Source organism: Physcomitrium patens, chromosome 2 (genome assembly GCF_059467195.1).
Source record: "Physcomitrium patens ecotype Gransden chromosome 2, ASM5946719v1, whole genome shotgun sequence".
Classification (NCBI taxonomy): Eukaryota; Viridiplantae; Streptophyta; class Bryopsida; order Funariales; family Funariaceae; genus Physcomitrium; species Physcomitrium patens.
The window spans coordinates 1,829,777-1,846,318 of record NC_143411.1 but is presented as its reverse complement, the minus strand read 5'-3'; the positions used below and the strand labels follow the sequence as shown (position 1 = coordinate 1,846,318).

The window sequence follows — 16,542 nt, the reverse complement described above, 5'->3', positions numbered from 1 at the left end:
TCAAACAATTCTTGTATTATTCACTTTTGTAATATTTTGATGTGTTGATTTTTCAAATTAAGAATATGAGAGTATGCTAATACGCATATATTGAATAATAATATTATAAATTTTGATTATTATTTAGCAATGGTCATTCTTAGCTTTATGCTACATTTACACATAGTTTATTTGGAGTAGTACAAGTAATATGAATCTTAGGTGTGAGTCTTTATTCTACTCAATCATTACTGTGATTGCAATTTCTCGTTTTTAGGTCTAACATAGACATTTTGAAACTTTTCAAAAAACTTGGAGGTGTATACAATTTTTCATAGAATAATATTATGAAAATTAGATTTCTTGTAATCTATTACGGAGTACCAAATGACTAATTCTACTGTGTGATCAACACATATATTCTACTTGAGAAAATAAGATTGAAAATTGGTGCAACAAGGATTATTTAGTCTGACTAGTGCCAAAAGTTCTAGCTAGTTTAGCTTCAAAATAGAGTTTCTAGACTGGAAAAGCAATAAAGCATTACAAAACCCATAATGAAAAATATTCTAAACATTAGGAAATCAAGTTTCTCCCACAAAACTATGTCCACCAATGTTGGGGGCATCAACGCAGCACTCCAAAGCCCATTCCCGACCCCTACAAAGGGATCCTTGGGCCCCCCACCAATGAGAGAAGTCCATGTCAGCACAGTCAAGCTGACTGGCCAAACCTAAATGCACCGGTAATAGGTAATCCATAACCTATCACCGCAGACGCGCGAAATGACCGCGACGAGCAATCCCGTTTACGAAATAATTTCTTACACGTTTTATTCTTCGTCTTTTTTGCTTTTTGTCGATTCTCACCAAAAAAAGAAAATTGAGGCACGAATTGCCAATCATCCCGCACGCAGCGCATGCAACCTCGTAATCGTAATGCGTCGCTGGTGGGTCAGATCGATTCCCTACCACAGCCTCAGTAATTTTATTATTGAGTAATTATGCAAATTTTAATAAGATTATTTAATTCCATTAGCATGTTAGAATTGAAAATTGTAAAAAAAAAAAAAAAAAAAAAGAAAAAAAAAAGAAGATAAATTTACAGAGATTTCAAAAAAAAAACAACATATCTCATAGTTACTACAAATTAATTAATTGATTATATATATATATATATATATATATATATAACAGTATTTTTATCATTTATAACTAATGGTTTCCCATCTAAATAGAACATTTTCTTTTTTCTTTTTTCAAGAATAAGAAATGGAGTTTGTGTTCAAGTTTATTTAGCCTCATCATTCTAAATGTGTGTGTGTGTGTTTTATTTATTTATTACTAAAAATGAAAATGGCTCAACAAACCAGAAATAATTCTTTAAAAACTTCTTGAGAATATCTACAAACCTAAAGTAATACCAATTGTTTTAAATTGAAGTTGTTGCTGTTGTTTTTTTGTTTTTTTTTTTTGTTTTTTGTTTTTGTTTTTTTTTTTTTCCAACTAGAATTCATGTGTGGAAATAATATAATCACAAAACTCAATACAAGATTGATAGAATAAGTGCTTGGAAATATCTCTTGACAGTGATGAGAAGTTACCTTGTTCCAATCATAGCCCCTTTTCTCTGCCTTACAAGTTTAAACCACTTCGAGATTGCAACCAAGTTGGATACAGATGGATGTTCAGAATTTTAATGACAAACTAGACAAGATACAAATCAACAACAGTCATCAGTCTGGAATACCCAAATCATTGTGCATACCACTCTTTGAAATTACAGATGCACAAAGAGAGATGTGTGGAGGGGAAGTAGATGTACATGATTGAGTACCCCTGTCTAATTTAACACCAAGGTTTTACTAACTTATTCTTACTTGCATTTCAGTTCTAACACGTGAGAATCGGAATTCTGTTTCGAGTCGGGAACTGACAATGATGACAATTCCGGTTACCAATAAACATGAAGCCGTAGATGATGATGTTATTTGCAGGATTACAATCAGGAATATTTGCACAATGCACAAGGACTCACATAAGAAGAAGGATTCTTATTTACACAAACAGCTCAAATCGACCTTAAGCACTTCACGGATTTACCTAGAGTGCGGTTGCTAAAAAAACAGATCTTGCCAACAACCCACTGCTCCCGAAAGGCCAGAATCATGACCCTGATTGAGGTTGTGACAGATAGGGTATGCAGATAAAAGCATTATCGAGGTCAGAATAATAAAAACTTGAAACATGGTAATCGTTTGAAGGTTTGACACCTCACCATGGTAATTTACCTTAAAGGTAAAATGATTTGCTTCTGAATCATACAATCTTTCTGCGGACATCGTAATGCGACATTTTCAAAATAGAAACTAACTACACTATATTGAAGTGTGCAGAGTGGCATCCATTTCCAATCTTGGTATTTCTCAACATAACTCGAAATTGTACATCGAACTTTGGCGGATTGTACATCTACATTAGCATCGAACTAAGACTGAATTGGGAGCAAAAATTCATGCTACCGTTAGGTTTTGTCTCGATAAAGTTTTAAAAGATGGACACTGTTAAAACAGTTTCCATGTCCTAGCCTCATTCGTAACGACTGGAATCTCAGGTTTTGACAAATAACATGAGCTCGAAAGAATCTATGGACAGTCTATACTTTTGCTTCACATTTCAACGAGAGAAAGAAAAACAACCACGACTAATGGCTCTAGAAGCTAATCGGAATCACTGTCTGCACTACCCATAGCCTTGAGACCCCTTGGTTTCTGCATAATAACAAAAGGAGCGATTAGAATCCACCACTGCACCTAACGTAATTGAGCCCAGGCATAGTTAAAGTAGCACGACACATCCGAAAGCACACCAACTGCAAATGAAATTAGACTTGTGACATACCTTCTTGATAGGTTTCTTTTCTTTTACTTCGTAGCGCTCCCTTGTGATATCACAAAGCCAGGCTCCAGGACTAATGAACTGTTCCATGCAGGAAAGGTGATCGAAGTGAGCAACACAGACATAGTTTGAAATGAAAACCGGGCATACATTTTAGATTTAAAAGAACACACAATGGAACTATGAAGTAAGCCTTGCATCGTACTCATCGACTGAGTGGAGAAATGAAGACAAAAGAACACTTACAGTTAGGCTCTTCTCCACAAACTTCGACCTCTTTTTGGGTCTAACTGGGATCTTGGAACCCTTAATCGCAAAGAAGTCATCCTCTTTTTCCTTTCGTGACAAAGATATTACAAACTTCGGCCATTGGAACGAACTCATATCTACTTTTCTAGGTGAAGCTGTCTTTTCTTCGTGCACACTATCTTCCGTTTTCGTACTGAGGGCAGGTTGAGCAGTAAGTGAATCGGCAGGGACACTGCAAACCTTGTCGGGATACGCTAGTGATTGGTCCGAGTGCACCTCCGCAATTCGAACAGTACTGGCTTCGCATTCAAGGGTAACCATAACATGATTGTTGACGTTCCGTGCAACACAAGTGTCTCCAGCACCCTCAGCATCCCTGTCATAAAGAATGGAAAGAATCATAACCAGAGACAAAATGCATACAATGAACATTCCTGAACGTCAACTTAAGTGCAGTTTAGCTTGCCAATTGTGAGAAAGAAAGCAAGAGAACATCAACAATGAGGAAAGCGCTTGATGATTTTGTGTAACACATACTTCTTGCTGTCCCCAGCACCTAATTTAGGTGCTGAAGATTTAGACGCAACAGCTGGCTCTCTGATTCTAGCCGAAAGCACCCCTACACTCTTCTCTGCCTTAACAGCTCCCCTAGCTGTTCTTGAAATAGCCTTGGCACCCGCTTTTATATCAGCCTTCGACCCAGCCTTCGCTTCAACCTTCATATCAGCCGTAGTAGTCTCTGCGGCAGCCTTGCCATCTACTCTGTTACTGAATCGCAACCGTTTCCTCTGACCCCACTGCGGCAGACTTGCTCCATCAGAAACAGGTCGTTTCTGGACCAGTTCCACTACCTCTTCAGTTCGGTCCTGTTCGTCAACACGAACTAGAGCGACCTCGGAAACTTTGTGAGATGAACCATTGCTACACTTGACTTGTTGAGAGGCGATTGTCACTTTCAGCTTGTTACCTGGCATCCTAACCAAAACTCTTCTATTCCCTAGCTTCAAGCAATCTCCTAGTTTCTCGTCATCAGCAGATTCTTCTTTTCGACCATTTCTCACGCTGCCTTTTCTAGAAACATTGAAAAGCGCGTTCTCATGACAAGCAGCCTGCTGATGTCTGCATGTGACAAAAACTCTTTCAGTATCATCGAGGTGGAGAAGAGCGGAGAAGATTGGGTATCACGAGTTGCTACTGGCTGTTCCCAAATCCCAAGGAGAAAGGATCTGAGCTTTTCGATTACAACAACCGAACTAACGTGCAACAAGACGTTACAGGAACGATTCCTACGAATTTGTGAACCATTCTGTACGATGTGGAGCTACGCAAGCGCTCTGAAAAGAACTGAAAAATATCCTCTTGACGAGAAACAAAACCAGGAAGCATACAAAGAGTCAGATGCGTCAAACGCCTCCGAAATGAGCCAAGAATTTCAACAAACTACGAAATGGTGATGGAGGAAATTCGTAGTGGCTCCTCAACTGCAGGACCATCTACACTACCAATTGAGCGACAAACTTGAGTAGATCTGATCAGAAACGTAAGTATCTGCAACAAAACAACAACTCCCAAGTCTCTATCCTGTAACGTCTGCCACGAAGACTTAAAATAGTAAAACTAAGGAAACTTATTTCTTGAAGATAGGTGTGAAGCGAATGCTAAGTTACGCGCTCATGTCGGAAATATCTTCCAGTCCCTTCTAAACAACCTCATACCCCCAAGAAATTCGTATTGCGTCGCTAAGTCGGGTACTACTGCACGTTATATTTGTAGAATGAGATCCTCGCGCATTACAAAACAAGTTACTCAGCACCACTTTACGATTAAGAATGACGCTAACCTCTTCAATGTCACAATGAAGCGCAAAAGAAAAGAACACAACGTTTGAAAACATCCACATAATTTTTCAATTGCATACAGCCCGTTCCTCTCCCGAAAACTAAAATCATCATCATAAAAAACACATTAGCAAGCCAACCTCATCATAACTGATGCCGGCTACAGCGACTCTAAACCCCGATCACCCACAAGAAAATGTCGTATGAGCAGCATTAATCGCAAATGATACATCACCTTTCGACCCTGCTTTTCTCACTCCCGAAATCCTCCTCACAAGAGAACCAAAAGTACTCTCAACAACGTCGCAAACGGCGCCGCCTCATTACTCTCAACACAAAAAGAAAACGTTCCCATTGCTCATCCCTGCTCACCAAACAAACATCGACCACAATCCCCCTACGCCACACTCAAGAAAGACCTCACAACAACAGCTCTCACACACAACCTAAAACGCACTCAGAACCCTCGTAGAAGAGAAATTTATCATACTTCCACTCGGTTTTCGCGACTGCTCAAGCCTCAGACGCCGCAACGCACACCTATCGCCACCGCTCGTAGCCAATGTGCGAGCTTCGACGACGCCGCGGAGCATCTATGGCGCAGCGCATGGGCTCAGCCCTGAAAGCCGAAGCAGGGGAAATATTTTAATGTTTTCGATTGAAAACATGAAAAAAAATTGGGCAATGATGAATTTTTTTTAATAAGTTATAAAAGTGTCTAGTTTGACTTGTGAAATTGGCTTGCAAAGAAAAAACTAAAGTAGGATAAAGATGTAAAATATTATGATTTTCATCCTTGATTATATCGAATTTTGCATTAAATATATGAATATCACAAATGGAAGTAATATACATTATCCTACCACCTCTTATATAAATAAATTAGCAATTACAATTAATTGTAAGGTTTACAAGAAAGAATTCTATGTGATTGGAGATTCAGTTTAATATTGGTGTAACTGTATAGAAAGTGCTTTTAGCTAACTCATAGTTTATGTTAATTACAAGTGTATATATATATTTGTCAAGCCTATTGGAATATGCCTTTGTTATTATTTGTATTCAATATTACATATTTTTTCAAAAAAGAATAAGACTTGTTAGATGCCTAGTCTAAACACAATTGTCTTGTACTAAAAGAAGAAGATGCAACTTACAATTAACTAAGAATTGTTCTATATAAACTAAAGCAACTAGGTTTTTAAACTAAGGAATAAATACTTTTTGTTGATTTTATATTTATTGATAATTTGTGTCCATGTTATATAAAATAAATTACATTATTAAAATTAAACTAGGTACTTGCAAATTTAAAAATACTTTCTATATATTTGGATTATAAGAAATTTTTTTTTGGTTTGAAGAATGTTTATATATCTTTAAAGACTAAATATAGTACTTTAATTACAATTTAAAATTTTAATAACAAAAAAATTGTATTTAATTAATCTTTGGTACTTATTTTCATAGATTTTTGGTTTCTCAAATGTCAAAAGCTACTAAAGAATTTGAATTTTTTATGATGTTTGTTCTTAAATATATATACATATATATAATTTATTAAAAAAAAGATACAATTAAAAAATTCTAATAGTAATAAAAGACTAACATAAATTCTTTATAAAAGAGATTTCTAGTTAAGATTAGTAATTAGATGTGGTTGATTTCATATGACATTAAAACAAATCAATCTTTCAACAAATTATATAATCAAAGAATTAGACTATTTTGTATTTATATATATATATATATATATATATATATATATATATATCAATAATAATAATATATTTATTTTTTCTACATTTATACTTTAAAATCTTATTAAAAAATCAACATAGTATAAATAAAGAAATTACCTCTACATTATATTGAAATAAATAGTAATTAAATTTTAAGTTATATTGTTTTTATTTTTATTTTTAAAAAATTATAAAATAAAAAAATAAATTGGAATATCTTACACATTAATAGAAATAGAGTATTATTGAGCACACATGGGAGCTATATAACAATCCTTCAATGTACCAAATAAATATTTATGATTTTCATTGATAAAAATTATTTAAATTCATAAAAAACTATTAATGAAAAAAATGGTATTATTTTTATTTTTTTTTAAAAAAAAAATCTTGTTTGTTTTCTATAACTTCTTTATAGACATTGATTATCTTTTTTTAAAAAAAAAATAACAACCAAAGATTTATCTAAAGAACTACCATTTATAAAATTGTTAGATAAATTACTTGAGTTGTTAAAATTTTTGTGATGTCAAAATTGAGATAAATATTCTTAATAAAGATATTTTTTCTTTGAATAGATGATGAGAAATAATATGTTTTATTTATTACTTTAGAATGGATTCTTGGTACTAATATATATATGATTGGAAGTATATAATTTATTTGATAGCACTCCAAATGTTTTATCTAAAAATAATTTAAAAGTCTTAATAATTATTAGATAATTAGATGGTCTTGTCATCAATATGTAAGACATTACACATGGCTCAAAGGACTTACAAACCATCTTCATCTACAGTACACATTAGATTTTTGGTTAAAATATTAGTATCATTTTTTATTGTAAATTTAAAAACAGCTATTACAATCATTTTTTTTTAATTTATTTTAGAGATTATCATCGTTTTAATCATTTTACTTGTAGATAAATGTATTTTTTTGAATAAAACTACCTTTATTTATGTCATTGGCAATTTTAAATACATTCATCACACAATCATGTGTATACTTCAAAACTTATTAAAATACAGATAAACAGGTTTTTTTGCAAGTATAATATGTACAAGATAAAGTAAAATAAAATCTTAAGTGTGCTAAACCATGCCCTTTAATACTCAAGATCTTAACTCCACACTAAATCATTGATACCATAGTAATGTTTCCATTGAATTCAAATACAACCCAACAAACACGACTTTTCTAAAAATAAGATTACTGATTTTCTAGCATTAGTAATTATCTGTTTTCTATTCTCCGAACAGAGACAATGTTTTTTGCTATAGAGTTCCTCTACACTGCAAAAGACATTAGATAAGCTACACTTGCTAAGCTCCAAACCTACCAATCCTTAGTTTATTTCGTTTGCTCTCGTCAAAAACTAAGTTTTACACTTCTTGGATCTCCAGGTGGAGGTCAATTTCACCAGCTATTGGTCGTGATAGCACCGGGACCTTTTCTTTTAACAAGGGCCAAGTAACCCAAGTATGACTTTAAATAAGGAGACACACATTTTAGTATGGAGTTACTGTTTTGAAATGCTGTGTGGTAATTGCAGGTTGTGGGAACACAAGCATTAATGTTGCAATGACGTACTCATAGTGGAAGACTGTGGACTGTCATCATCAACTGGGCTCTTTCCTGCTGCCAACATAATGACCTAGCGCAGGTTGGGTACTGCAGCGGCAACCTAGAAGCTTTCAGAAGGCTTGAAGTGCACCATAATCGGTCCAATTCTTAGCTCCGGATTATTGTCACCTTGCAACCTTGAATTGGACGAATCCTCTGCAATTGACAAGTTAACTTTGGCAACACGACGTAAACAAGCATAGCATTGTAGGACTGAAAATGGTGTAGCAAACTTTTGCAACCTTGAGGGTTCACTGACAGCAGAAGAAAACATGAACATTTTGAGCAGGAAGGTCAATCCTCCTACAAGTGATGCAAGGTCTGGCAACTTGAGCACCTGGAAGCCTAAATATTTGAACTTTGACCAAACTACGCGATTACCACCGAAGATTCCTGGGTCATACTGTGCCGAGTTTTTTCCCACCACAGCATGTTGCACTAGATTTTAGAGTCTTCATTGCTAGAACCACTTCCGATGGTTCCGCAGATATCTTGCATAGTTTGCAATGCGGCCCAACTGTTTACAAAGGTGATCAGATTTACAGCACTGCTGCAAGATCTGCTCCAGATGGTTATGGTCAAACTGCAAATACAATGGTACAAAGCTTTGCCTTGAGCATGTGCCTCTAGCGGCCAAGCACAAGAGGGATACGCTGCACCCGACAATCAAATTGATTCCAACAATGCATTAATTCAATTAATCCCGTGACCGATGCCGATGGCTATCCATGAGTCTGTCTGACAACCTGGGTGTCCATCTGTCATCCTCAGCTTCTTTCCATTTCCGCTTCGATCCCCTTCGACTCTCATCATGATGCCTACTTTTACCAGAAGACGCTTGTTCCAGGCGGCTTTTAAATGAAGGAGGCCTACCATGGTTATATGGAGTGACGGGAGATTCCTGCTCTCCATATCTTCCATCATCCGCAGACCAAGGAGCTGGCCATGAATGACGCCGCTGCAATTATGAGATAGAGCAAACACGTTAGACACCCAAGTCTTCCGCAACAGACCAACCATAACAAATTCCCAAATTATTCATTTCTATAAAACCATACCTGCTTGATGTTGTAGTCTTGGTACATCTGATGGCATTCTCGGGCGAAGTGACCTTCCTGTCCGCATTTGTAGCATGAAGACTTGTCTCCTCGATCCGTGTTCTGTCTATTGCACGACTGATACATCCAAGAGCAATCTCATGTCAGTTCCAACAACAGGACTCAGCGATACATAAGACTGCCGTTGAGATCTTGCGAAATACTTACCACTCCAGTGTGCCCCAAATCACCACATTGATAGCAAGATACAGGAGTTGGAGACGCGTCCGAAACTTCAATACAGCACAGATGTCCTGTTCGCTTGCAGATGTAGCATCTCACTTGCTGTAGAAAGTGTAACCACCATTAAAAAAATTGTAACCAAGAACAATAAATATGGACCAGCAAGGAGTAATTCAGGAACATCACCAACAATCGACACATATAAATTTAACAGTAACGTAACAAAGCTACATGTTTTTTAAGTTTAAAAAGGAATTCAAGAAGCAAAACAAAAAAATCTGGAAAATATTAAGCAGGAGAGAAGAAAAAAAAAGAAAAAAAACCTTAAAGTCTTGAGGGTCATATTCTCCAGAGCATACAGATGCATCATGCCCTAATCTGCCACAAAGAAGACAAATCCCAGTGCCGCTGCGAGACTTGTGATATTTATTTGGACAATGTCGGGCAACATGCCCGCTCTTTCCACATTCATAGCACTCTGTTTTCTGCACAACAATATATTCCATCCACAATTTACCATCAAATTATATCAGATTCTATATGTTTTAAGCCTCTACCAAAACAAGGAAGAGATAGCTCGAATATACTCCGAAACATATTAAAAAAAGTTGATAATGCATGGGTTGGATGTTATCATTTATTCTAAGCACCCAAATGGTTGAACGAGACATGCCTCTGGACAATCGTAACCAGCATGACCGAAATTGCCGCACACATAACAAGGCTTTTCTCGTGGCTGTTCCAAACAGTCCGCTGCTTTGTGACCTTGTTTACCGCAGTTGTAGCACGTCTCTCCTTGTTCCTCTGGAGGATCAAAGTACCGAGGACCACGCTGCATCACAAAAAGTATCGCTTAAGATCACAGCTGCCAATGCACATTGAGTAAATAAAGTTAAGTCGATTTCTCCAAAACCACAACATGTGGGCACTCACCAGACAAAGCAAATCGAAGTAACGCCAGTGTATCACAAAATAAATGCGTGCCGTTTGCGCGACTCCAACCACTCCCTGGCAATTCAAAAAATTACTACTTCTTTAACTCTACGCTGAGGGTACATCAGATGTCGTAAGCTTACAAGCAGCTTGCGCATTGCAAGACTTTCTTCAGCATCTTGAAGTTTCGATTCTGCTGGTTCGCCTGGTGCAGGCTTAGAGGCATCCGTAATCGCAAAAATTGCTTGTGCCTGCATATTGAGTAAAAATACGTGTCACTAGCTAATTTGATTGACACAAAAACCTTGAATATTTTAAGGTGAGAGTTTCAAAAGAAATTTTGCCAAAACCTCCACTAAACCCAAGAACTTGAGGCAAGCCTTGAAGTTGGACCTCTACTGAAGATAATTTGCAACTAAAATAAATAACAAAATTTAAACGCAAACAGCCTGTATGGCGTAGTTATAAAAGGATAAACACCACGATAATTGTGCTTAGAGAACAAGTCCACCAGAAATGCCTTCCCAGCATTTCCAGATAACACTCAAGAGAACTTCTCAACCATCCCAAATTAGGGTTTGCAAAATCCCCCTCTTCGACACACCTCTTTCGATATTGCACCAAACAAAGAATGCTTCATCCCAACTAGCAGCAACCTCGGCACATACCTCTCTTTTCCGCTTCTCCCTTTTCTCTTTTTTTTCCTTCTTTTTCTTCTTCTTCTTCATCTGCGCCTTCGACACGGGAGCCTCGAGCTCCACATCACCTTGGGATTCAGACATATCCTTAAGCTCGCCTTCCTCAAGCTCAACCTCCAGCTCCAACCCTCTGAAAGAAACAGCTTCCCTCATCTCCTCCGCATCCTCCCGCAGGGTGCACACATCATCCTCCGATTCCAGGTCAATCACCTCGGGTCCTGCTTTCTCTTCCAATCTCTCCCGCTCGCGCTTCTCCGCCTTAGCTAGAATGCTCAGCGTCAAGTCAGCGGTCCCGTGCTCATCGTCTTCGTCAGAAAGATCGATATAGTCTCGCTCCACTGACGAAGGCGAGGACGAGACATGCCACGCTCTTTGCTTCGTGCCCATGGTTGTCTGCTTACCACCACTTTCTGCTCACTACAGTATTTTTTTTTTTCTGATACTGCCTTATTCTCCTACCCAGCAACAACTACTTGCCACACCATAGCTATCCATCTCCTTCCAAATTGTAAATGCTCACCTTCGGCGGCTCCAGAAACGAGCTCCTGCGCAACCTGGCAGCCGAGACTCAGCGTTGCCTCGCCGGAGCGGCACCTCACGAAATGGATGAATGTTTTCCCACCTCAACTACAACATTCATCAAAAATGACCACATTCCAGTGAAACGCCCACTGAGTTACTGGGCTTATTTTGCATTTCTTGAGTTGGGTTTCTGAGTTTCTAGATTTCTGGACTTTTCTCGAATTGGGTTTTCAATAAAACTTTGTTTTGACTGGAGTGAAGACCTTTGGCAGTATCTGTTCATTCCATGGCCATTCTCCTCTTTGTTGTGATGTGTTTTATTAACGACTTTTGCAAGTCTTAGGTGCTTGATGAAGCTCGGTTTTCTTGTTGAAGTTCATGTCGGTGAATATGCTGTTGTTTTTGTTAAAATACCCTAGGATTTTGAGTCAAGGGTTGGAGTGTATCCACCGTCGTGTGGGCACTGTCACCGACAGTACCCACCTCGGCACGAATATCCCAGGGTTTGTCACCGACGAGAATATCAGCAGACAGCTTTGATTCGGATTATTTCTGAAGTGAGGATGCAGATTTTGGTCTTTGTCTGTACCGTCAGGCCTTTGTGACTGCCTTTCTCTTGCTTGCCAGTGCTGCTGACGCTAGGCTCGCTATAAGTGGCCGTGAGCCTGTGGAGGCTAAGTTTAGCAGGCTACCAGCATGGTGAGTTCGGGGGGTGGATATCATACTACTTTTGATGTCAGTGCGTCGCAATTATATTCACATGAAAGTGGTGTGGTGAAACAGAATTCAAGATTCAGAGCCAGGTAGTAGGAATTCAACAAACAAGGACGCGGGTAATGACGACGTTTTCGATCTACCCGGCCTGCATAATCCTTGATGACACATGGCAACCACTTAAGTCATGCTGATAGTAATCGCGTCTTCTTCAAAATGATGACGCAGATATGCTTGGATTCTCACCAGAAGCACTTGCATCGAGGATCAATCACTAGCACAACTCTCTCAAGGCCTTCCAGAATCAGAACATGGAGGCCCAGGACCAACTGAGCGATTCAGAAAACACACCCTGACCGGCAGATCAGCATGGCAGAGGCTGACTGAGAGTAATGAATCGCATTTCTCATCTCAACGCTCTAGACGATGCAAAATTGGCATTGAGCTAATTCGCCACCTTTAGAGATCGCAACGGCCAGCCCTAAAACTCAGGATCAACTCTCTTTCCACTTGTCACGAACTTCACTTTCCATCACAAGTTGAGTTACACACCTTATCACCTCGTTGATTCACAATTAGGAAGAAATTTCAACCAAAATGACCAATAACCAAGGACACACACACACAGCGGTGCACCTGACTTATCTTTCGAAGCCATCACCAGCAGAGGAAATACTCATCACTGCACACTCCATGGGTCTTTCAGGACCGTTTTCGCATGAATCAATTGCGACTTTAATTGTATCACGATACTTGTCTATTCTCAGCTCCTACTGTTCGGACAGATTGGCCTCGTATAATATCGGAGCTGGACTTGGTTCGCTTGTAAAAATTATGGCCAAGCTCAAGCGAATTGGGTACATTCCATCTTTGCCACCATTGTATACGGTGGCACACACATGTGTTGGGAAGAAATCTCTGCATGGTTATCTGTCTATTCAGGATGATCGATGAAACGTTCCTCAGTTTTCGAAGAGGTCTCTTCGGTAAAAGGTATCTGCTGTTCGGGGCGGTTTTCTTTCGCTCTTGAGTTTCTACATTCAGTTCTTCGGGTTTTGCAATCCACCACAGCTTGGTGAGCACTATCTGGCTGCGATGATGAGGGCCATACTAGTTTCAATGCTTTTCTTCTGTATCTCCTCAGTGCATCGGTCACCGGCTTGCATGGTGCTAAAGTAGGAACATGACCATACACACTAGTGGTCCACTTTTAGTTGCCCTGTGGTCGAGTGGCGTAGCCCTGGAAAGCCTGGAGCAAAGTTATGAGTATCTTGGCCAAAAAATTCTTGCCTCATTGGAGTACTGCTCGTGTGCATGATAGACTGGAGGTCTCCGGCATCGCAAACTCCGTTGAGGGTCTGCATAAGATTCATATTGACAGGTCAGCCATTTGATTTTTCATGTTCGCAGCTTCGGTAAAAGCAACTCAAAGCTTTATCACGGCTAAATTCGTAACCAATCATGACTTCACTCGTGTATCTTTACCATGACACACTGGAAAACAACAATCAGTAGACTAATTACCTGGGTTAGAGAATCTATGAAACACTCGTTGTACGCTGCAGGTGCATGAGGCAATAGCGCAATGTTCACTGAGCGCTTCAAGTATGCATCACACAAGGTTCCGACGGATCTCCAGTCCACGTTGTAGTTGTTGATCTGTTGGATTTGTAGCTGCGTTTGATAGTCCCGGTATCCTGCTATTATGTCAGGACTCATCAAAATTGTTTCAGGAGATCTCGCTTGTGGGGGCTGCTCCAAAAGTACAAGAAAACAGCTTCCAATTCAGTAGCAGCAATACAAAGGGTGCCAAAGCTGTCACCAACTTTACATTGTTTTCAAGCCATTTCGCAAATCAAGTTATGTACCTCTTTGTTGAGTAGATTTAGTAGATTGATGTCAAGACGAGGATCGACAGCTGCCAGCTTCATGGACAGGAACTGTACACATGCACACATCATGAACAATTGGATCCTTGAGGCATCAAAGACATTAAGGTTGAGCAATGGAATCCAAGGTGCTCAGTTGGAGGGCTTACTTCAATCTGACGTTGTAGGGACTGCACATAATTGATGATTTCATCCAACATGACAGCCTTGCCCGTCACCTGGGAACGATAGAGTCCCAAGCATACATCAAAATGAAACCGTTACGATTTTTTCATGGATTTAAAAATAGAAAGACAAAAACAAAAACAAAAACAAAGCATCCTGTGAGAGATTAAGCAGCGCGAGTTGGGCTATAGCTCACTTTGCTGCAACTAGGCACTAGGTCTTGTAGGAACTTCATCCGCTCGCTGATTTTCTCCCTTCTCACCTGAGCAAAGGATTACAAGGACCATAGAATCAAGTTAAATCTCAACAGTCGACAAAACTTAAGTTACGTAGCAAACAGGCGTTGCAATGCTGTCTAAACTAGATTTATCGCCTTGAATAGGATCTCACTCTTTCAGCAAGACTATGGCTATCCGTAGCCTGGCCTCGTCGAGCTCGCACATGGATGTAGTGCTGCTTCGGATGCATAACTTGAGACTTGGATCTTGATTTCAAAGTCGACCTCGGGCTCATCTCACCAGAGGGCTCGCTTTCTGGGCTCTGTTGATCCTTCAACGTCACCCTCACTTCATCAACATGTGCTTTGCTAGCGTTGGCACTGGCGCCGGCAACTTTTGTACTGAGGCATTTCGCTTTCTTCTCGGCGCTTTTCAAGACCTGCACCCACATGAGACAAGGGGAGGAAATTGAATCTCATCGAAAGAACTGCCTAGAGCCTCTTGTGCAAGCAAATAAAGATGACAGTCTTGAGTTGGCCACTACCTTCGCGGTCACTATCGAATCCTTCGAGGCGGAGCCTTTCCGCTTTCCCAAAGCATGGCCAGGTCTGCTTCGCAAAGTTGCAGTTGGTTCGGAGCTAGCGGAATCGTCCTGCTGGATCTGCCCTTCGCCCCAACTCTCACTTCCCATCATAACAATGCTTTTAACAGCTCCCTCAAAGGCTTCCCTGCCATGGATTTGCTTCTATGAACTAATATTCATCTGCCATTCGTTAGTTAAATAGGTCATATGCTCGGCCAAGCCCGATTCGAAAGGCAATTGAGACAAGCAGTGATCATGCGATGAGGATGAGTAAGCTTCATGCATTGCAATCCCGCCCTGCGAAGGATCCTTAGTGAAGCCTGTTGCTTGCAAATTCAAGGTCAAATTGTCCTTCAGCACTCTCCAACCGAAGCTTTCCTCATGGAAGACGCACGACTCTCGCACTCACCGCCCTCTATCGAATCTCGTCACACCGCCAATCTTTCAACTTGCTGCTCTGAACAACAAAAAGCAGGAGGTAGAAAAACCTATGGCGCAGCTTCAACTTCAGCACCCAGAAGCAATCGATCAGCATTGCATCTTCTAATTTTTTAATATCCCTTCCCCCTTGGATTGAGTACGCACCACTCCAATCTCGGTGACAATCGTTAATCTAATGTTCAGTACTAACCCACAGGAGGGTCAGTATATTATGCTTGGCCCATAGAGGATCTCCATGAATCTCGGATGGCACCTCCTCTGAATGAATACTAACCAGCTGGAGAGTATGGGCTTCGCGTGAACTAGCTCGTACGTCCTTTCCCGAACTGGCATTAGAGGGGAATGAGTCCTCGAAACAAGCGAATAAACTTACAGCAGGCATATATGGGTATGCACTAATGCAAGAAGATGGAACGTCGAATTAGATTGTGTCAGAGAATTATTTACCACAAGGCATCACGCAACAGGATGCAGCACATGACGGATGCTGACGAAGAAGCCTGCCTTTAGTACCCCATGGAGAAGATTCAAGAAGGAAGCTACGGCATGCGGAGATCAAGCAGGACCAAGTCTCAAAAGCTGAGGGCATGGTGCGTCTCAGGACTGAGGTGCTGTGTTCCATGGCAGACAGCACAGAGCACACGAGGGGTATTGCCCATGGCTTTGTCGTTTCTAATTCACTCTTGCACCTGCATGCTCTTCCCTCTGCTAGAGTAAAAATAAGAATAAAAACCCAATTGCCACCAGACGTGTGGTGCCCGATGTCGG

General features: G+C 39.7%; 3 protein-coding genes across 5 annotated transcripts; all 3 read right to left on the bottom strand.

The window, feature by feature from the left end:
- Positions 1-2,361: 2,361 nt before the first annotated feature.
- On the bottom strand, positions 2,362-5,582 carry LOC112293471 (uncharacterized). Of its 3 annotated transcripts, none has more exons than XM_024542947.3 (5): positions 5,454-5,582; positions 3,663-4,244; positions 3,123-3,501; positions 2,880-2,957; positions 2,362-2,749 (listed from the first exon to the last, which is right to left on the bottom strand). In XM_024542947.3, the coding sequence occupies exons 2-5, from the start codon at positions 4,097-4,099 to the stop codon at positions 2,699-2,701; spliced, it is 945 nt and encodes a 314-aa protein (XP_024398715.1). In that variant the 5' UTR covers positions 4,100-4,244; positions 5,454-5,582; the 3' UTR covers positions 2,362-2,698. The 3 variants fall into 3 exon arrangements, with proteins under 3 accessions (XP_024398715.1, XP_024398700.1, XP_024398709.1); XM_024542932.3 differs by having other exon boundaries at positions 5,104-5,547; XM_024542941.3 differs by having other exon boundaries at positions 5,199-5,468.
- A 2,969-nt stretch (positions 5,583-8,551) lies between these two features.
- On the bottom strand, positions 8,552-11,778 carry LOC112293029 (uncharacterized). Its single transcript, XM_024542062.3, has 7 exons — positions 11,213-11,778; positions 10,688-10,795; positions 10,285-10,443; positions 9,935-10,096; positions 9,597-9,713; positions 9,390-9,506; positions 8,552-9,289 (listed from the first exon to the last, which is right to left on the bottom strand). Exons 1-7 carry the CDS (start codon positions 11,627-11,629, stop codon positions 9,029-9,031), a joined length of 1,341 nt encoding a protein of 446 aa, XP_024397830.1. The 5' UTR covers positions 11,630-11,778; the 3' UTR covers positions 8,552-9,028.
- A 1,253-nt stretch (positions 11,779-13,031) lies between these two features.
- On the bottom strand, positions 13,032-16,119 carry LOC112293040 (transcription factor bHLH62). The gene is made up of 7 exons (XM_024542070.3): positions 15,295-16,119; positions 14,923-15,189; positions 14,729-14,794; positions 14,517-14,585; positions 14,347-14,418; positions 14,003-14,230; positions 13,032-13,836 (listed from the first exon to the last, which is right to left on the bottom strand). Exons 1-7 carry the CDS (start codon positions 15,442-15,444, stop codon positions 13,675-13,677), a joined length of 1,014 nt encoding a protein of 337 aa, XP_024397838.1. The 5' UTR covers positions 15,445-16,119; the 3' UTR covers positions 13,032-13,674.
- Positions 16,120-16,542: the final 423 nt, after the last annotated feature.

Coding starts and splice junctions, on each gene's coding strand:
- LOC112293471 (XM_024542932.3), bottom strand. Junction 3,502..3,662: donor GGTGCTGGGGACAGCAAGAA/GTATGTGTTACA, acceptor TCTTTATGACAG/GGATGCTGAGGGTGCTGGAG. Junction 2,958..3,122: donor TTGTGGAGAAGAGCCTAACT/GTAAGTGTTCTT, acceptor TGCATGGAACAG/TTCATTAGTCCTGGAGCCTG.
- LOC112293029 (XM_024542062.3), bottom strand. CDS start 11,629: ATGGGCACGAAGCAAAGAGCGTGGCATGTCTCGTCCTCGCCTTCGTCA. Junction 10,444..10,687: donor TTGCAATGCGCAAGCTGCTT/GTAAGCTTACGA, acceptor TTTGTGATGCAG/CGTGGTCCTCGGTACTTTGA. Junction 9,507..9,596: donor ATTTGGGGCACACTGGAGTG/GTAAGTATTTCG, acceptor TGGATGTATCAG/TCGTGCAATAGACAGAACAC.
- LOC112293040 (XM_024542070.3), bottom strand. CDS start 15,444: ATGATGGGAAGTGAGAGTTGGGGCGAAGGGCAGATCCAGCAGGACGAT. Junction 15,190..15,294: donor ATTCGATAGTGACCGCGAAG/GTAGTGGCCAAC, acceptor ATGTGGGTGCAG/GTCTTGAAAAGCGCCGAGAA. Junction 14,795..14,922: donor GCCATAGTCTTGCTGAAAGA/GTGAGATCCTAT, acceptor TCCTTTGCTCAG/GTGAGAAGGGAGAAAATCAG.